Here is a 21,895-nt window from a genome sequence, read left to right as displayed (position 1 = left end):
GTCTGTCTGTCTGTCTGTCTGTCTGTCTGTCTGTCTGTCTGTCTGTCTGTCTGTCTGTGTGTGTGTGTGTGTGTGTGTGTGTGTGTGTGTTCTCTGATGGAATAACCGGTGATGAATCGCGTTACAATTGCAGATACGTTTCTCCATCCACATCACCGTATATCCTCTAGTAGGCAATTCATCAGTGACTAATCGCAGTGTACCTACGCACGTAGCACTTGTACATCCTCGGCGCCCCTCAATCCTATCAATAGTAGTGATATATCTCTGCTATATGTCTAAAGAGAGCCCCCCCCCCAGCAAAACGAGATGGAGAGAAGACCGCGCAAGGGGTCAATAGCATGGGCACAGCTCCAGAATGCAATGGGATAAGACGAAAAACAGTCTTTAATGTCTTCGAGAAGGGGTTCTAACTAATGAACCGATGTGCAGATCTGCTGATATTCGCGCACGTGGTTACTTACGCGCTTCTACTGCGTGAAAAGAAACCGCCCCGTCTCAAGAGCAGATGCGTACATATCGCTCTTATCGCCAACAATGTTCTTGCGCGCCGGTTCTACATTAGCAAGACGAAAGATGCGGAGGAAGACGAAGCGATGACACGTAACGTCGCGCGCTCAATCTTCCGCCCGCTAAATACCAAACAGATTGAGCATATCAACGGGCGCGTGAGACTAATGTTTTCCAGTCCTGCATGAAACCGTATCCATGTTTTTACATCGGCCGACCGTCGGTACCCGCTGGCATCGGGCGCACCTAGCAGCCGGCGCTCAACACCGACGCAACTCTGCCGCTCAGGGTATAGTCGATGTAAGAAAAGGATGCTGACGTTTTTACGTGCCGATCAGCGTCTGGTACTTGGTTAAAGAAATATCATATCTGATACTCTATTGGGCAATACATGCTCTAGTTACAAAAGCAATTCCACCGAAATAGACACGGATCGAAAACATGAAACAGAAAGATACAATAATTGGATAAGTACAGCGGTTAGCGAGTAAATTATGTTAAGTGCGCACTTTGTACTCGCAACGAAACGTCTTTAGTATGAGAGCGAAAGAGAAAGAGAGAGAAAGAGAGGGAGGGGTTGGAGGGAGGAGGAAGGCAGGCATGGAAGAAGGGAGGAAGGGAGGAAGGGAGGAAGGGAGCAAGGGAGGGAGAGAGGAAGCTATAGGGAGCGAGGGAGGGTGGGAGGAATGGAGAAAGGGAGGAAGGGAGGACGGGAGTGAGTGAGTGAGTGAGTGAGTGAGTGAGTGAGTGAGTGAGTGAGTGAGTGAGTGAGTGAGTGAGTGAGTGAGTGAGTGAGTGAGTGGGTTCGGTGAGTGAGTGAGTGAGTGAGTGAGTGAGTGAGTGAGTGAGTGAGTGAGTGAGTGAGTGAGTGAGTGAGTAAGTGAGTGAGTGAGTGATGGAGCGAATGCGTGAGTGAGTGCGTGCGTGAGTGCGCGAGAGAGCATGTGAATGAGTGGGTTAAAGAGAATCAATTAATTAGAGAGTCTATGACTCAGTTAAAATGAAGGAGGGGGAAAACCACCGACTGCACTGATTCCGTGCGCGCTCTGCAGCCACCAAGCATTCTGCCTCAATAATTACGCACAGGTACTCTTTCCGAATGATTAGGCTCAACCTGTTGTTCGCAGGCATCAGACAAAGTAAGTGAACAGCGCACGGCTGGTTGCCGGAGGAGCGCAGCAGCGGGTATCGGCGCAATTAAACGATATAATATTCTTTAAATTAATTCCATAAATTATTAAACCGCAATTATACGGGAAATAATATTAAAAACAAATTTTTTTCCCCCTCATCGCGCAGTATCTCACTGGGCGTCGCAGTTACTAACCTGTAGACACGCATCGCCAGCGTACGACAGCATTCGCGTAAAAGAAATCAGAGAGCTGGTAACTTATTTCGAGAATCGAACAGATGCTGGCAGCTCGGAGACCGATCCACTGCGCGATAGCATCGGCTGTGTGTACAAGATTAAGAGGCGAGGCGCGCGCGACGAATGAAATATCGGGTTCGCTTACATCTCTCTATCTCCCACACGACACACGCAAAAAAGCTAAAGCGGGCCCGATGACTGCACGCTGGTGCGTCACGTCCCAGCCACGACACCAGCAGCCAATAGCAGCAGCATCGGCAGCATCAGCAGCAGCAGCAGCAGCAGCGGCGGCAGCAGCAGCCGCACCTGCAGCAGTATCACCTCCGCTACCATCGCTATCATCCCCATCATCATCTTCCTCCTCCTCATCATCATTATTATCATCATTATAATCATCATCATCTTCTTCTTCTTCTTCGGCATTGTCGTCATCATCATCATTATCATCATCATCATCACCGCCACCGCCACCGCCACCAGCAACACCACCACCAACACCACCACCACCACCACCACCAGCAGCAGAAGCACCACCACCACCACCACCAGCCAGCAGCAGCAGCAGCACCACTGGCAGAAACACATGGCCCACCATCATTTATGAAAGCGACCACTTGGAAACAAAGCAGCAGATCTCGAGAGTGGGTGAATTTACACGCTCGGCCGTCATCGGCCTCCCCCGTCTTCACCTCGCGTGACCCTCCTCCCTTCATCTCTTCATCCTCTCGCTGCGGCGTGGCAGCGGCGCGCCCGATACTGTTTATGCTAGCGCGCTCCCCCTCTCTCCCGGCCGCAACTTTTGTTTCATAACAAAGTGGTGGGCTTGGACGGACAGACGAGGCGGTTTTAGCAGCAATCGCTGAGCAACTGAGAACCGATTTGAATTCGTACGTACGTACGTGCCCGTATGCCTTCGTGCCTGTGCGTATCTGCATGTAGGTACGTGTGCCTGCCTGTGTGTAGGCAAGCACGTGTGCGTGCATGTGCGTATGTAACTGCGTGTGCGTGCGTGCGTGCGTGCTGCGTGCGTGTACATTTTCATGCAGTGCAAGCGCGTGGTAGATCTACTAGCAATTGCTGACGGAGAGAGAGGGCGGCACGTCCGAAACAGATTCGCTGAACTCGAAAATTGCGAGATTGGCACGTAAATATTTCGGTGACTCGCCCCGAATAGGTTCTGACAGTTTTTAGCGAGAAGACAAATAAGCAGGATTTGCTGAAGTTTGTAATGCTATTATACACAGCGATGCTTCAGTATTTCATGTCACCTCGGTTCCCATTCTAATGACACAGGGAGAGATGACTGGAAGGGAAAGACACACACAGAGAGGGAAAGAAGTAGAGTGTAGTGTGCGAGAGTGTGAGAATGTGAGTGTGTGTGAGCGAGAGAAGGGGAAATAGAGAGCGAGCTAGTGTGGCGAGGCGAGAAGAACAGGAAAGTGAAGGCGTGCGTGCGCGAGTGAAAGGGAGAGAGAGACAAAGACAGAGACAAAGAGAGAGAGAGAGAGAGAGAGAGAGAGAGAGAGAGAGAGAGCGCGCGCGAGCGAGAGTGAAGAGAGGGCGAGAAAGAGAAAGAGAAAGGCACCACCAGGGAGCGGAGCAAAGATGCGACCCTGCTACACAAGGCAGCGATCGAATCTCTGCAGACACATTAATACCATTAGTCGCCACTGTAAACCCGCGGCAGCATTTCTACACGATGACCTGTCCAAATCACCCCTCCTACTCCAACGTGGCATAGTGCAGACATAATGCCACTGGATAATCTGCTTTTCTGGACCTAGAGGCCACAAGACCGATGTGCGTTAAACCTATTAGGCCGTGTAATGCTATGAGGTTAATAAAATTCACGATCGACCACCGTGTTCGGCTCATATAATGTTCAGCGGGGGTGAACGCGGCACGTGGGTGACGAACCGAGGCGGGGGAACATAGATGGCGGCGGTGGCGGAGGACATGCATGTAGGCACGGTTAGGTAATCCCACCGGGTTATAGACGGCCAGGAAGGAGAGAGCGGCTAGAGAGATCTAGCAGCGATTATCTGTGGTAATGCGGGAGAGCACGGTGTAATACGGGGCGCGCGCAGAGTCGCGTGAGTGAATATGCTAGAGTGAGTGAGTGCTGCTGCTGATCCATGTCAGCGGAATGTGATCCGTACAGATCGGACGCCGCGACTGGTCGCGAGCGAGATAGAGATAGAGATACAGATACAGATACAGATACAGATAGATAGAGAGAGAGAGAAAGAGAGCGCGAGAGAGGGTAGATATATAAGAAAGAGAGGGAGAGAGATTAAGGATAGAGATAGAGAGAGAGAGAGACCGAGAGAGAGGGGAAGACAGAAAGATCGAGATGGGGAGAATGGGTGATTAAGTGAGATATAGATAAATAGGGCGAGAACAAAGGAGGGAATTTGGCAGAAAGAGAGAGAAAGAGAGAGTGAGAGAGAGAGAGAGAGAGAGAGAGCGAGAGAGGGGGAGACGCCGTCCGTCAGAACAACGCTGCTACAGCGATTCCATTCCAGCGTGTAGATTTCTGTTTCCATAGTCCGCGTGATGACCGAGGCGATGTACATTAAACAGCGTATATATATATATATCAAGAGTAGATAATAACACATTATTACTAACATCATTAATAATCATTAATAACACGTTATTATCTACTCTTGATATATATATATATAAACATTATAGTTCCACGAAGTATAAATGATTTGGCTGCGCAGCATCCTTTCTCCGTCTCAGCGAACACGGTTGTGTGGGAGTAACTGCTACTCCTACTCGATGCAGGCATGTAGGCAGCATGCAGTCTCTCACGCTTGCCACACCGAGCGCTACAACCGCGACAGTGAAAGTTCGCATTTCGCATTTCGCATGAGCCTTCTGGGCTTTCGTAGAAAGCCTCTTCACCGAATTCGATTCCGCTAGTAGGCTGCACATATAAGCTACACGATAGCAGATCGCACCGATATTGCGACCGTTAAATCGAAATCTGCTTAAATCGACTACTTAAGTAAATTGTATAATAATACACGCAGCAAGGCACATACGGCTGCGGAATGGGATATACTACCCACCACTGATACATAAGCCATCTTTCCAAAATAAAACGATTGAAACCTCGTAAATAAATTCTAATTATGTTAGTCCACACTTGTGTAAATATCACTTGAAATGTTAATGTATTCTATGTCGTCTGATTGTTTCATTTGCGCTTCAGTTTCAGTTGTTGAAAAGTGTTTGTGCAGCGTAAATACATATAGTGCCACCACGCGAATGCCTATGAACGAATATATATATATATATATATATATATATACATATATATATATAATACATATATATTACCACGGTGTATTACCCGTACTACTATGAACTGCCACGATGTATGTGCTATACCCGTTCGGCGTGACTGTTGAACAAGACAATGGCAGTAACAGGGCATGCAGTAACAAATATGGTAAAACATTGTTGTTTAGTGTTTTTATTGAAAAATACACATGTTAGGGTTCGCACAGGCTTTATAACACTTACCGTTCATTGTCTGTACGTTCCTAGGATTTCTCGCTCTAACGTCCTCCGGACTGAAACGACCATTGTTATCATCACCCGACGAGCTGTCGTCATGACGACTAAACTCTTTGCTCCTCTGCCTCCTCATCCTGCCCTGGCCGGGCGTCCTGCGGTTACGCTCTTGCCAATCGGTCTGTCCGGCATCCATCGATGGACAACAGCAGTAGACTCAGTGCGGGCGCGTCACGTGGGTGGCGTCGTCCATGTATAAGTCTTCGCTCCTGGCGAGAAAAGATCGAGAGAAGTTCTTACTTCGTTCCACGGCTAAAGCTCGACAAAAACATCGGGTCTGCGGTGTGCACGGTTATTTCAACCAAACGACGGCAACAGTGAGAGAAATTGCAGCGTTGCACGAGTGGGGGTTCTCTGTTTCACAATACAGAGGAAGTTGCAATTTGCTAGCCGCGGTTGTACGCCGGCATTCGAAATGTCAATTGTCACCATTTCCTGCCAATTAAATCAACAGCGTTTTTTGAAGTGAAAATTGTTACCGGAGTGTAAATGCAGTTCTGTTTAACTTTCCACTTTTCTCTGAAATCACAACGCTCGCGAATGAATGTGTAGCAGTAGAACACAAAGCTATGTGCCTCGGCTCGCACACACGGTGTGGGCCCGCGCACGCGCTGCAGGCGTCTGCACCAGTCTGTGACCAAGCAACTTCTGCCTACTGCGTAACCACATGCAAAACTGTGTATCTAAGGCAAGTGTATGTTTGTGTAAGGCGCATTCCCGACAGGTTGCCTGGTATCTTAGGGGTATATCGGGTTGACTACCCTGCATCTCCCGGTTGAGCTGTCTGGCTTGCGAACAGCCGCAGCCGATGATAAGCGTAGTGTCGACGGAGCAGGGTATACGTATATGCTATTCGTTGTCAATGTGCACAGGCCCGCATATGAGTGACGATCAGCTGTGTGTGAGAAGATTTGTCTGTTATTGCGCCGGCATCGTAACATCATAAGTGAAGTGTGCGGTGCGTGTACGCGTGCATATGCGAGCAAACATAGACGACGCATAAAATTCACATAGTGAAAACGAAATCCGGCATGCGCATGCGCACGGCGGCGGGGTCAGACGCGAGGGCTTCCGTAGGAAAAATAAATACAATTATCTCCGCGAATGGCATTGCGTCTAACGTGACATGTCTGCCCGATGAACCGCATTTCCAAAGTTTTGCATATTGAATTACGCGTGCCTAATTATCGAGTCTGTCTCTAACGATTCGAAATAAGGTTAGCAATCAGGCGGAGATAATGGCGGCTTAGAAACATGGGGTCGCTACAATACGAGCAGCGACCGACTCGACACCAGCTATGATCAGACGCGTTTGTAATCACAGACACCGCGTCCGCAGCAGCGTTTATATTCACGCAATGTTCGTAATCACAATCACGAGTCCGGAGTTGAAGCGCGTCTGCGATTGAACGCGATCTCGTCTGAGCGCTCACCCGCCCGCGAGACCGGTGCGATACCAGCGCCACCTACTCGCGGGCGCGTACAGTACACGCGTTTGTGATTAAACGCGCGCTCGAAAGTGTGTAATTTAATAAGGAACTAGGCCAGACTTGTCGACACCGATCGCCGGACATTGCAAGTAGTGTAGATTTTGATTAGCAGCTGATGGGGAGAAGGATTGGTTGCGGAGGCGCCAATTCTGTCAATATTGGACCGGATACGGTGAAGCGCACACACGCCCGCGCACACACATACGCACGCACGCACGAACGCATGCACGCACACATACATACGTATATGCGAACGCGAGCATGCACGCTCTCTCGCACACGCGCACCTATTTCCTCCGTTGTAACCCATATACACATGCACATATTACACGCACGTACGAACGCAGGAGCGCACACATATACGCACACATGCGCGAACGCGATCACGATCTCTCGCACGAACACGCGCTTATTTCCACCGCCGTAAACTAGTGAGCGTCTGCGACCGTTTGTCGCTAGCCGCCGCAACACGCGTCGCAACATGCCTAATAAACGCCCGACGACTGATTCACCCGGAGATTTATAATGAAATTATTTAAAACGCGTCGTCGTCGTGTCCGCGTCCGACGACTGTCTCCCCCCCCCCGCGCGCGGCTCTAGCGCCCCGATGCTTGCATCTAATTAACGTCGACACGGCGCTGAGCAATCTTTCACACGCGCCGCAGTCGTCCGAATCATAATCACATTGCCAAGCTTTTTACCAGCCCCGACACACACACGTCCCGCTACACACACGTCCCGCTAGGTGAATTTTTTAATAGCACAATAATTTGGTATCACGTCGTTATTCTACACCGCGTGCTGTAACGCGCGTATAACCATGGTGTGTGTGTTTGTGTGTGTGTGTGTGTGTGTGTGTGTGTGTGTGTGTGTGTGTGTGTGTGTGTGTGTGTGTGTGTGTGTGTGTGTGTGTGTGTGTGTGTGTGTGTGTGTGTGTGTGTGTGTGTGTGTAAGCACCGCCCCTAGTTGTGTTAGCCGTAGTTACGCGAATTTAGTACGCGCGTGTTATGTTACGATTGTTGATTAGGGCGGCTTAACCATCACAGATACGTTACGTGACGAAGAGCACAGCGGTTTGTCAGTAGGACAGATCATTGGTTAGGTGCGAAGGCTCAGTATATACACAGCGCGTGTGTATTGTGGGGTATGCGTGAAGCGAAGAAGAGAGAGGGGGGGGATATTCATCAGCAGTATCCATAATATTGATCTACCTATTATATCTATCATCTATGTTATGGCGCTCCCTGATATCTAAGCCTTCACACTAACTACGCGTGGAAAACGTTCCACCTTGTGCTCACATTTCAGCAGAAACGTTATATATGCGGCGGAATACGGCAGCTACGGCAGCCAGCGAAGCAGCAGGGCCAGCCCATTCGATAGGCAATAGCAGCAGTGCCCAGCAGCAGTGGCATCGGCAGCGAATACAGCAGCAATAGCCAGCAACAACAACAGCGCAGCAAACAGCAGCATTGACAACAACAACAAACTAGCGCAGTCAGCCAACAGCATCAGTGACAACAACAACAACAGCGGCTGGCAGCAGCAGCAAAAAAACAGCAGCATCATCAACAGCGGGCAGTGCCAGCAGCTAGCAACAAACAACAGCCAGCAGTGACAACAAACAAACACAGCCACAGCAACAACAACAGCAGCAGTGACAACAACAACAAACAACCAGCAGCGGCAGCAGCCAGCAGGCAGCAGCATCCAACAGCGGCGCCAGCGCGCATCATCTCACGCACGCACTAACGAACTAACGACAATCAATTAATAATCATCTGCATCATCCGCGTATCTGGCGTGAGAACGCCCACCGGTCTCGGCGCGAGCCACGCATAGGCTAATGCGCTGGGTGTGTTGGTGCAGTCGAGGAGGGCAGCAGATGATGTCACAGTAGTACGGCCAACAGAAGTTAGCGATTACTCATCGTAACAATACACCGATTGACACCACACATGCCCACACGCGGATAACAGATTTTTTTATGCAATTTATATTACTCATTCGCATGTAGGGTATCTACGCTGCCACACTTCCCATTGGACCGATTGGACTTATATGGAGTATATGGACTATTCCTACAAGCTATCGTGCGTGTAGGCATATTCATTCACTAGCATAATTAATCGTGCTGATTATAATCAAGCTATTATCATGTAAATCGTTGGTTAGTTGATATTGCCGTAAGATTTCTTACATTGAAGCGTTAGGACACTTGCCATTGACTGGTGTAATAGATCAAAATAAATTAAGTTCGATCAGCGTATTCGCTCACAGGCACTTGGACGTTCTCAATAAATTGTAAAAATTTCATGCCTAAATTTAACTACGAATGCTACCAAAGTCTTAATGTTTTTCTTGCCTTGTGTTCGCCCTGGTGCTGCGTAGCACAAACAACATGAACTCTCTCTTGGCTTTATTCATGTTGTTTGCTGCACGCAGCACAGGGCTGCCGGCGTGCGGTTATACTTGTGTGGTTGCAGATTGCAGCATTTTGACCTGCGCATTTACAGGCTGATAAGGCGAGATAGAGTACGAGAAAACATTAAGACTTTGGTACATTTCGTGTTTATTTACCATTAATTTTTTTTCATTGAGGACGTTCCAAGCTGCCTGTGATTCCGCCTAGCGCTTACTATGCCACGCCTCATCTCGCTCTACGCAGCTTTGCGCGCCAACCCACCACGCCTGCGTCTGCGCCATAATGCCTGTGAAAACTTGGAAACATTCCTGCCAGGTATAGGTCAACTGCGATGAAATTGCCGCATCCGCCGGCCGCTTACTAATTATTATTTACGGCTAAAATCAGAAAATACTGTATTCTAACAGGCAAGCTTAATTGGACGCACTATTTTCTCGGTTCTATTCTCGGCGCCTCTCCTCCAATATTTTTCATCGTGGATACTTGCAACTAGCGATGATATTACGGGCGCGTATACTCACAAAACAAGCATATTACAGGTAATTTTCTTATCAGATCGGGAAAAACAAACCACGATTTGCGGGCGAAACTCGGTCGTATTATCGAGCGCAGAGGAACAGACCTGCGTAACGAGGCAATTTCTGTACAGAAATAGATAATTTTGCGTCAAATCTGCTTCCGGCGTAAAATGATCATTCTTGATCAGTTCGACAGACTTTTCGCCGTGCCTCTGTGTGATGCGCGAGGTTAGGACGCCATTGGAAGCTGCTTCTGAAGTGCTTCGCTCCGCATGGTAAAATTACTTGCCGCAATTGAAAATTCAGCCATCAGTGCGAATCGCCTTTTCGACGCGACGTGTATAATACCGAGCTGCTGCTGCTAAGCTTATACTGGAAACAAACTGGCACCGTAGCCGCGCATCTAGTGTCCTGCACTCTATATACAAACAAAGCGAATAGTAAAAATGTTCGTTATAAATGCGATCTTGTTAATTGCCGTCACATTAAACTTAGACGGATAATTCAAGAGGACGCAGAAAGTCAGCGGGGAGACCGATTACATTGATTCCCTCTGCCCAAATTAAATCAAGGAATTCAAAAATTCTCAAGCCGATTACTAACTTCCTACGGAAATCTTGTTTGTAATGAGATATTCGCTATTAGAACATAATCAATTGGCGGAATCGGATTTCGCGCAGGCAACACGTGGGGTTATTAAAACGCTTATTACACTCCAGCCTTTTTCAGATTAATCGCAGTTATTGAATCTCCGACGAGCGCAATATTTTACATTGAATAACATCTGCTTCGCTGAAAAGCTATGGAAAATCCTTTAATACCATCGTCAATGAGAGACGCCGCCAATCGTCTGAAGAGATAATTGCGCAATGCTTTGCTACTTACCTACTTCTGAAGAAGGCCTACTCCAATCTACGCAATTATCAACGTAAGATAAACGTGTTCGGAATCGGCATTATTAACCGAGCCGAATCGGCGGGTTATAGACGGTTGCGTGCAACCGCTGTTATTCTCTATATTAGTAACAACTATACACTGGACAGGTCACCTTGCCTACGATTGCGCACATCTATTGCATAATTCATTTCGTAATATTTTTATTATCCGCTTTAATAAGCTTTCATGCATTACGTATTTATTGCAATTCAAGGTTTAGAGAGCGCGGTACGATTGAACGAATGACGACAGGATTAACAGGATGGGTTGTATTAGCTTGCGACACGGTGCGCGCATGCATGAGCCTACGTGTGAGAGAGGCTGCCATTGACAACGGTATAATTAATAGGTTAATCATTCTTCCCTCACGGCCTGGCCGAGTGTTAGGAGGCCGGGTCAATTTAACGTGTTGTCCGTGCGTGCGTGCGTGCAGTGGCGTCATCGTGCGTGCGTGTGCGTGCTGCGTGCATGCCGTGCGTATGTCAGTGTGCGTGTCCGTATTGCGTGTCGGTATGTGTGTGCGTATGTGTTGTGTGCTGTGTGTGTGTGTGTGCTGTGTGTGTGTGTGGTGTTGTCGTTGTGCCACTCTCTCTCTCTCTCTCTCTCTCTCTCTCTCTCTCTCTCTCTCTCTCGCCCGGCCTCCCTCTTTCTCGTTCTCCCTTTCACTCGCTCCACCTCTTTCTCGTTCTCTCTCTCTCTCGAGAAATAAATTCGGGTAGAACGGGTGCGACGCGACGAAAGCAGGGGGTACACGGATGCGCTATATAGGCGTGGCTGCGGTCGCTCGGGTTTAGGAGAGGGGGGTGAGGCTGGGTGCTTGTTAGCGCACACCCCCCCTCCCCGACCCCTTACACACCACGCCCTCCCCGCCACGTCCTCCTCCGCGCACTCCCTACGACCGCGTACCTCCCCCACATGCCCTCCCCCTCCGCATCCTCTCCGCCACGCCCTCTTCCCGCGACCGCGGACTTCTCCACGTGCCCCCCCCGCATCCTCCCCGGCGCGTCCTCCCGCGACTCAACCACCACCCATCACCCCAGTGCGTGAAGCTAATCCTGCTTGCGATGCGCTTTTATGCTACCTGCTTTACAAAATTCATTAGCGTGCTTGTCTCGTTCGCACGTCGCGCGTGAACGCCCGCGGCCACGCAACCAGGTGGTCGCGCGCCCGAAAACGCGATAGCAAAACCACCCCGATGAAAAGGCCCCTCCTTCAGCGCACACAGTACTGAGGAAGTGGCAGCCAGACGCGCAGTCGGTGCAGCTTTAAATAAGTGAATTTCGCGATCGATCCGCCCCGAAATAAAACTAAAGCCAACAATGGAAGCTGTGAAGTTGCGTGTGAAGATACCTTACGGTTGCCCCCGGCAACCATCACTCTACCTGTAGGCGCGGTAATGAGGTATTTTAGCATTTGACAACATGCTGAATGCAGCGATTCGATCCGACATGCGGAATGGGTGAAACAATAATGCTGCACGTACGCGGCTACAGATGATGCCACAACTCGCTATTCATGCTCCGCCACAATCTTTCTACCCCGTCGTGTTTTGTGCCGGGTTCCATTACGCTAATGTAATGCCTTGAAGATATTCAATAACGCGACAATAGCGTGCACCTGTCCAGCGCCCCATCACCACAATACGACTGTCACTCAGCCGGCTCTCCACATAAATCTACATAATGATCTCCGTTTAAATTTTAAAATTACAACATAGGTCCCGAATCAATGGGAAATTGCAGATAAGAACACCCTGAAGATAATTACTTGCGTCTGGTCGGAGAGTGGGATGCGCTATATCGCCGCGTAGAAAGACGCCCCATGTAAGCTCACACACGCGCGCGCTCTCTTGTGCGGCAGAATTAAATAGAGTCGTCAAGATGCGAAGAATAGAAATGCTCTGAATCGTCTAATTAGAAACCACTAGCCTTCGTTAAAATGCGCGCGTAGAATAAACGCCGGCCGATATATATGTTGCTGCTCTTGAATAACTAACTACTTGTTCGTAGAGAGGACTTAATTGCATCTCCAGGTAAAAAAAGCACACCTGACGATGAGCGATTAACATGGCGAGCGCATACGGCGACACATAGCTACTAAACTTACGATCACAGGGGAACAAGCGCACGCACACATATACGCACAGACGCCCGTACGCACGCACACATGCACATATGTACGCACAGACGCGCATACGCACGCACACGCGCACACGTACGCAGAGACGCACACACGCACGCACAGCAAAAGTTGACCGAAAGGTGGAGACTCTCTAAGGAAACGAGAGGCGTGCGTACGCACGCGTGTAGCGGTTAGCAGCAGCAGTAGCAGCAGCAGCAGCAGCAGCAGCGTAAACTCCGCATGCTCACACACGCGGCGCGCTGGGGCGGGCCAGCATCCCTGTCAATGATGCGACACCACGAACACTGCCACCGATGAATAAAGCATGAGCGAGCGAGACCGTCGCCCTATAGCCCACGAATTCACACAGACAGCTCCCTTCCCCGTAGCAAACGTGAGCTCCGTACGGCGTCGGCGTCCGTCTACCAATGTCTTCGTCATCTCAGTTTGGATCAATGCACGGGCTCAGATCGACCCGGCCACGTCCTGTGATGGTTTCAATGATATGCACGTAAAGTGGTCGCAGCGACTTTGTCCATTAACTCTGCCCACTGGTCAAATATGAATGACCGAATATGACCCGAGGGTAAATACTCGTAATATCTAAATATTGAAAATTCGCTGAGAGCCTTGTAAATGTATAATGTGGTGTCCGCACTGTGCGGATAATGTGCGCGTGTATCATAATATATGCAATGTACATTATGCGTGAGCGTTGGCGCGTGCCTTCGCTTATGCAAAATTCCATTATTGCAAACGCTTTCGTATATTCTGTTCTCGAATGGGACATCTACCTTGACAGCCTCACGCGATAAACTATGATACACATGGGTGACAAGACCCCCTTACAAATAGGAAACCCATATTACTATTCAATATTCGAATTGCCATACAGATGCCCATGTATAAGCCGAAACGGTCTGTCTGCCAAATAGTGGGGAATATATAGGCTGCCTAAAGCCACCGCCCCTAGTGTGTTAGGTAGTTACGCGAATTTAGTACGGTGTTATGTACGATTGTTGGATTAGGGCGGTTAACCATCACAGCATACGTTACGTGGACGAAGGAGACAGGGTTTGTCAGTAGACAGGATCATTGGTTAGGTGCGAAGGCTCAGTATATACACGCGTGTGTATGTGTGGGTATGCGTGGGAGCGAGAGAGAGAGAGAGGGGGATATCATCAGCAGTATCATAATATTGATCTACCTATTATATCTATCATCTATGTTATGGCGCTCCTGATATTCTAACGCCTTCACACTACACGCGTGGAAAACGTCCACCTGTGCTCACATCAGAGAAACGTTATATATGGCGGCGGCTACGGCAGCTACGGCAGCAGCAGCAGCAGCATCGATAGCAATAGCAGCAGTGCCAGCAGCAGTGGCATCGGCAGCAATAGCAGCAGCAATAGCAGCAACAACAACAGCGGCAGCAACAGCAGCAGTGACAACAACAACAACAGCGGCAGCAACAGCAGCAGTGACAACAACAACAACAGCGGCGGCAGCAGCAGCAGCAGCAGCAGCAGCATCAACAGCGGCAGTGCCAGCAGCAGCAACAACAACAGCAGCAGTGACAACAACAACACCAGCGGCAGCAGCAACAACAACATCAGCAGTGACAACAACAACAACAACAGCAGCGGCAGCAGCAGCAGCAGCAGCATCAACAGCGGCGGCAGCAGCATCATCTCACGCACGCACTAACGACTAACGACATCAATTAATAATCATCTGCATCATCCGCGTATCTGCGGAGAACGCCCACCGGTCTCGGCGGGAGCACGCATAGCTAATGCGCGGGTGTGTGGTGCAGTGAGGGAGGGCAGCAGATGATGTCACAGTAATACGGCAACAGAGTTAGCGATTACTCATCGTAACAAATACACCGATGAGACCACACATGCCCACCACGCGGATAACAGATTTTTGTTATGATTTATATTACTATTCGCATGTAGGGTATCTACGTACACGGACTTCCCATGGACCATGGACGTTATATGGAGTATATGGACCTATTCCTACAGCTATCGTGCGTGTAGGCATATCATTCACTAGCATAATTAATCTGTGCTTGATATAATCAAGCTATTATCATGTAAAATTGTTGGTTAGTTGATATTGCCGTAGATTTCTTACATTGAAGCGTTAGTGACACTTGCATTGACTGGTGTATAGATAAAATAAATTAAGTTCGATCAGCGTATTCCGCTCACAGGCACTTGGGACGTCTCAATAAAAAAAAATTATGGTAAATTAACACGAAATGTACCAAAGTCTTAATGTTTCTGCTGTGTTCGCCCTGTGCTGCGTGCACAAACAACATGAACGCTCTCTTGCTCTTATTCATGTTGTTTGTGCACGCAGCGCAGGGCGGGCGTGCGGTGTACTTGTGTGTTGCAGATGAGCATTTGACCTGCATTTACAGGTGATTATAGGCGAGATAGAGTAGAGAAACATTAAGACTTTGGTACATTTCGTGTTTATTTACCATTAATTTTTTTCATTGAGACGTTCCAAGTGCCTGTGATTCCGCTAGCCTTACTATGCCACGCTCATCTCGCTCTACGAGCTTGCGCGCAAACCCACGCACGTGCGTTCTGCGCCATAATGTGTGAAAACCTTTGAACATCCTGCAGGTATCGGTCAACTGCGATGAAATGCCGCATCGCCGGCCGCTTACTATTATATTTACGTAAAATCAGAAAATACTGTATTCTAACAGGCAAGCTTAATTGGACGACTATTTTCTCGTTCTATTCTCGGCGCTCTTTCAATATTTTTCATCGTGGATACTTGAACTAGCGATGATATACGGGCGCGTATACGCACAAACAAGCATATACAGGTAATTTTCTTATCAGATCGGGAAAAAAACCACGATTGCGGGCGAAACTCTCGTATATCGGCGAGAGGAACAGACCTGCGTAACGAGGCCAATTTCTGTACAGAAATAGATAATTGGTCAAATCTGCTTCGGCGTAAAATGATCATTCTCTGATCAGTTCGACAGACTTTCGCCGTGCCTCTGTGTGCATGGCGAGGTTAGACGCCATTGAAGCTGCCTTCTGAAGTGCTTCGCGCAGGTAACTACTGCCGCAATTAAATTCAGCCATCAGTGCGAATCGCCTTTTCGACGCGAGTGTATAATACCGAGCTGCTGCTGCAAGCTTATACTGGAAACAAACTGCACCGTAGCCCGGCATAGTGTCCTGCACTCTATTTACAAACAAAGGAATAGCAAAAATGTTCGTTATAAATGCGATCTTGTTAATTGCGTCAACATTAACTAGGGAATAATCAAGAGACGCAAAAAGTCTGCGGGAGACCGATACATTGATCCCTCTGCCAAATTAAATCAAGAAATTCAAAATTCTCAAGCCGATACTACTTCCTACGGAATCTTGTTTTAAATGAGATATCGCATTAAGAACATAATCAATGGCGAATCGGATTTCGCGCAGGCAACACGTGGGGTTATTAAAACGCTATTACACTCCAGCCTTTTCAGATTAATCGCAGTTATTGAATCTCGGAGCGCAATATTTACATTGAATAACATCTGTTCGCTGAAAATCTATGGAAAACCTTAATACCATCGTCAAGAGAAGACGGCCAATCGTCTGAAGAGATAATGGCAATGCTTTGCACTTACCTACTCTGAAGAAGGCCTACTCCAATCTAACGCAATATCAACGTAAGATAAACGTGTTGGAATCGGCATATTAACCGAGCGAACGGCGGGTTAATAACGGTTAGTGCACCGCGTTAGTCTCTATATTAGTAACAACTATACACGGACAGGTCACCTTGCCTACGATGCGCACATACTATTGCATAATTCATTTCGTAATATTTTATTATCCGCTTTTAATAAGTTTCATTGCATTACGTATTTATGCATCAAGGTTTAGAGAGCGGGTACGATGAAAACGAATGACGACAGGATTAACAGGATGGGTGTATTAGTGCGACACGGTGGCGCATGCATGGAGCCTACGTGTGAGAGAGGCTGCATGACAACGGTATAATATATAGGTTATCATTCTTCCCTCCACGCCTGGCAGGTGTTATGAGGTCGGGTCAATTCAAATGTGTGTGCGTGCGTGCGTGTGCGTGTGCGTGCGTGTGCGTGCGTGCGTGCGTGCGTATGTGCGTGCGTATGTGTGTGCGTGCGTGTGCGTGCGTGTGTGTATGCGTATGTGTGTGTGTGTGTGTGTGAGCGCGCGCGTATATATATATATGTGTGTGTGTGTGTTGTGTGTGTGTGCGTGTGTGATGCGTGTGTGAGAGAGGTGCGTACATGTTGCTCGCGTTGCGTTGCCGTGCGTGGCTACTCCCGGTGCGTGCGTGGTGTGTATGCGCTGCGTGTGTGTGCGCTGCGCGCGCGCTTGTGCGTGTTGTGTGTATGTTGGTGTGTGCTGTAGCGTGTGTGTGTGTGTGTGCGTGCGCGTGTGTGCGTGTGTGTGTGTGTGTGTGTGTGTATGTGTGTGTGTGTGTGTGCGTGCGTGCGTGCGTGCGTGCGTGCGTGCGTGCGTGCGTGCGTGCGTGCGTGCGTGTGATGGCCGCGGCTGCTCTCCGCCGTGCACGTGCCGCACTCCATCCCACGTTCGGCAGCGTGCAAGGAGAACGTGCCCTCCACGTGGTTAGCCTCACTCATCGACGCGGCGGGTGTCGTGTATATAGTCTGCTGAATTAGAATAGGCACTCCCCCCTCTTTCTCTCGCTCTCATCTCTCTCTCGCTCTCCTCTCTCGCTCCCATTTCCGCTCTCTCGGGCTCTCTTCGCTTCTTTTCTCTGCTCTCTTTTCCTGACTATCCCTTTTACTCTTTCTCTCTCCCTACGTCCTACTCTTACTCACTGACTCCCTCATTCTCTCTCTCTCTCTTTCTCTCTCTCTCCCTCACTCTCTCTCTCTCTCCTTCTCTCGCTCTCTCTCTCTCTCTCTCTCACTCTCTCTCTCTCTCAAATCCTCTCATCCACTTTTTTTGACTCGCTTTTCCTCTCTTTGTCATTCATCGCCGGCGCGTATTTTTTGGCCTGCCTCCTCGCGATCAGCTCTTCAAATAAACAAGCGCAGCAGCGGGTTTCATACCGATATCCGCCCTTCCTCCGCAGAGCGCCCTTCTGTCATCGCCGTCCGCATCTTCATCGTCCTGCCGCACAGGCTTGACTACGCAGGGTACCTTGGGGCGTCGCCGGTGTAACATGGTACACATCCCCCCTGTGGCAAACTTTTACCCTATCCTATATACATTGTGCACGGGCAAAGAAAGGTTAAATCTCCATGGGGCAATCAAACGCGCCATGCACCCTGCCAGACACGCACATGCTCATGCGCAATGTATGAGGGGGGACGTTGGCCATTGGGGGATGTCTGTCATGCTACACCGGCGATGCGTAAGTCTTCTTTCCCAGCCTCACGTTTTAGATGAACGCAGCAACATGCCGTCAAGCAGCCGAAGACAACCCACAATAGTTTACACACAGACACATACATTTACACACATACAGGCGACGGCAATCAACACGCACACGCACACACGCTCACACGCACACATGCACACACACACACACGCACACGCACACGCACACGCACACACGCACGCACACACTCGCACGCACGCACACACACACATGCACACACTCACACGCAGCGGCAGGCTTCATTACGACGACGCGCTCACCGCAGGAAAATGGCAATCGCCAAACAAAGAACGAACGGCTATGAATTGAGACGCTGAAACAAACCCTTGTGTGGGTGCAGGCGTGCACGCCCAGGCGTCAATCCCACGCCGATAAGTGCGGCAGAGAATGAGTTTACGGCATGTCAATATTATTCAATAACTTGCCTATTTAGCTTCACGGAACCGTGCGTTTCTGCACATCGATGTACAAAGACCTGCTTTTTTTAAACGGTGGCTTACAATTCTGAGTGTCTGATATTCTCACGAATATTTTGACCACGAAGCACGAAGCACGAACGCACCCACGCACGCATGCACACAAAAGTATTCTTGCACACATACGCAAAAGCTCCATACCTGGCGTTTTCACACACGTATTGAAGTGCATGTACTGCTAACCGAATTTCTGCATAGACACGAGAAGACACAGTCGGGATGCCGTAGAGACCGTACGAGAGTCATGCAGGCAGGTACTGCAGGAAGCTGGCTAGCTCGCGATCAAGAGAACAGCTCCTCGTAAAGCCACGGAAAGCACAGACGAAACAAAGACGAAGCGCGCGAACAATAAACAGCTCACGTTTCGCACAACAATTTCCCTGCATATGACAAGCGGCGCGATCTTCCGCAAAACACCAATTATATATAACGTCTTCAACTTCAACCTCTGCCAGTATTTTTAGCAGCAAAAACAACGGAGCTAAACAATATCTTCGGAGCCAAGGGCTGCTAACACCATGAGTTGGAATTAATGCAGTGCATAACTACATATTATATACTAATACATATATACATATAATTACATAATACTGCCAGCCTCGTGGGCTGCCAGCATCCAACGACCGCCGGATGCAGTCCAATAATTTACAAATGACCGATTCACACCTGTCCGGTTATTCACACTCGAAACAAAACACCTAGACAGAAACCCCGACGGCAGCGGTAACGAGCGTAACTTCACTGTTATATATTTATATACACGCCCGCAATTTTCTGTCATAAATCTTCGTCGTGAACACCAGTCCGCTGGCGATAACGTCACGCTAAATCTCGGCTGGCGCGGTTAATTTGTCCGTTTACTGCGGCCGTCAGCAAGAAATGCTGCGATCGACATTCCCGCTGCTCGCGATCTTTCAGCGGACGACGTCTCTCGTATACGACACTACGTCGTCCGCCATGGCAATGGAGGTGTTACGCATCGAGGGTGGCGCCCTCTCGCCCATCGGCGTTCGAATTCGTCTGCGTATCACGTGACGGCACAGCGGTTTGCGTGGCTCGTAACGTGACTGCATTACGCACGCAGACGCACGCACGCACATGCACGCACGCACGCACATACACGCACACACACACACGCGCGCACACGCACGCACGCACGCACGCATACACACATGCACGCACATACACGCACACACACACGCATGCACACACGCACGCACACACACGCACGCACGCACATACACGCACATACCCACACACGCACGCACGCACCCACGCACGCACACACGAACGCATACATGCACACACGCGCGCACGCACACATGCACGCACACCCGTGCTGATATCGGATAGCCGACGGCGTACAACAACATTACACTCATACCGCGGGGAAACACTGACGCTCATTGCCGTGTCACATCGTAAATAACAGGTGACGGCTGGATGAGGCGCGAGCATCATTTGTCAACTGTCACGCGACGACCGGTGACAGGGGGCCGCCGCCCCGCATTTTTTGCCCGTTTACGCGGGCGAGTCCCAGAGGAGCGACGGTGACGAGAGTGCTCCCCTCCCCCTTCCCCCTTTCTCGGTTTCTGGCTTACTCTCACTTACTCTCACTCGCTCACTCACACGGTCTCTCTCTCTCTCTCTCTCTCTCTCTCTCTCTCTCTCTCTCTCTCTTTCTCCTTCTCTCATTTACGCACTCTCTCTCTCTCTCTCTCTCTCTCTCCTTCTCACCCCATCTCCCTAACTCCCTCTCACTCACTCATTCTGTCTCACTCATCCACTCGCTTCCACTATCACACACGCACGCACGCGCACGCACGAAAACACTCTCTCTTCTCCCTCTCTCTCCCTCTAAATGCATTCACGTGACCCGCTAACAGCACAAACCTCGACCTTGTCCCACTGATGATGACTACTACACCCGTTGCTGCCACGACTCTTTTCATTGCGACTAGAATGCTAGCAAATTGTAATAAGTTCACCGAGGCGATCATGAATGATGTTTCTAGTCATTTGCCCTCGACAAACGCGCGCGCGCGACCGAAACAAATAATAGGGCGCTGCGCTGCGCGCGCGCCTTTCTGGATATTTTCCCCGAGCCACACGAGCGCACTTGAGACGCGAGTTAGAAAGCCAGCCGTGCAACAATCTCGCTCACTGCCGCCGCCGCTGCTGTTACCGCCGCCGCCGCCGCCGCCGCTGCTGCTGCTGCTGCTGCTGCTGCCGCCGCTGCTGCTGCTGCCGTTGCTGCTGCCGCCGCCGTTGCTGCTGCCGCCGCCGCGTGCCATTTCTGCCGCGACAATGCGCGACGGCGAGTAAGCGGGAAAAGGAATATCGCGGAGGTATCAGGGCATCGCTAAAATAAACAATGACCATGAGGAAGGATGATGCGCATCGCGTAGGCGAGCTGCCAACTGAGTGAGCGAGCTTTTCTCTGGTGATGCATTTAGCCGTAATTGACGTTAGCGTGTAAACCGACCATAAATCATTTACGGCGAATTAAAACCGATACGGAATTTATTCGGACGTTTATTCAGTTATGCGACCGCCTCCCCCGCCGTCGCCGTCGCCGACTGCGCGTGGCGAACAGGTATGTGGCAATAATTGAGCAACACATGCACGCACGCACGCACGTACGCACGCACGCACGCACCTACAGTATAGCTACTAGTATCAGCACAGCACGATGTGTGTCTGTGCGTCTGCATGGATGCATCAGCGGCACCGGCCTAGCCCAGGCCCTAGCCTAGGCGGCCGACCGAGAATTTTTCAGCGATTCATTAGCATTCCAGGCCGCTGCCGAACGCGCAGCACGAGATACGAAGCATTACAATACGTCGCTAAGCGTGAACGTACACGAAACCAACGAGCGCTTTAAGTGCACTCCGATGCTTTGCCTGTCACAGCAGTGCAGTCCACGTGCCGCGGAACACGTATGCCGATAGAATCCCAATGCGCATGCGCCCATACATACCATAATGCACGCACGCGCGCACGCACGCACGCACGCACGCACGCACGCA

The 21,895-nt window shown here is 49.8% G+C and overlaps 1 protein-coding gene across 1 annotated transcript in view; it reads right to left on the bottom strand.

Annotated features, from left to right (window-relative positions):
* The window catches only part of LOC106814295 (teneurin-m-like), a 109,147-nt gene that overhangs the window by 69,474 nt on the left and 17,778 nt on the right, over positions 1 to 21,895 (bottom strand). Inside the window, exon 2 of the mRNA XM_014818598.1 lies at positions 5,417 to 5,676. Within this exon, the coding sequence (XP_014674084.1) occupies positions 5,417 to 5,603 (187 nt within the window). The 5' untranslated portion in view covers positions 5,604 to 5,676. The remainder of the gene's footprint in view (positions 1 to 5,416; positions 5,677 to 21,895) is intronic.

Source organism: Priapulus caudatus, unplaced genomic scaffold (genome assembly GCF_000485595.1).
Source record: "Priapulus caudatus unplaced genomic scaffold, Priapulus_caudatus-5.0.1 Scaffold26, whole genome shotgun sequence".
Classification (NCBI taxonomy): Eukaryota; Metazoa; Priapulida; class Priapulimorpha; order Priapulimorphida; family Priapulidae; genus Priapulus; species Priapulus caudatus.
This window is presented reverse-complemented; position numbering and strand designations above follow the sequence as displayed.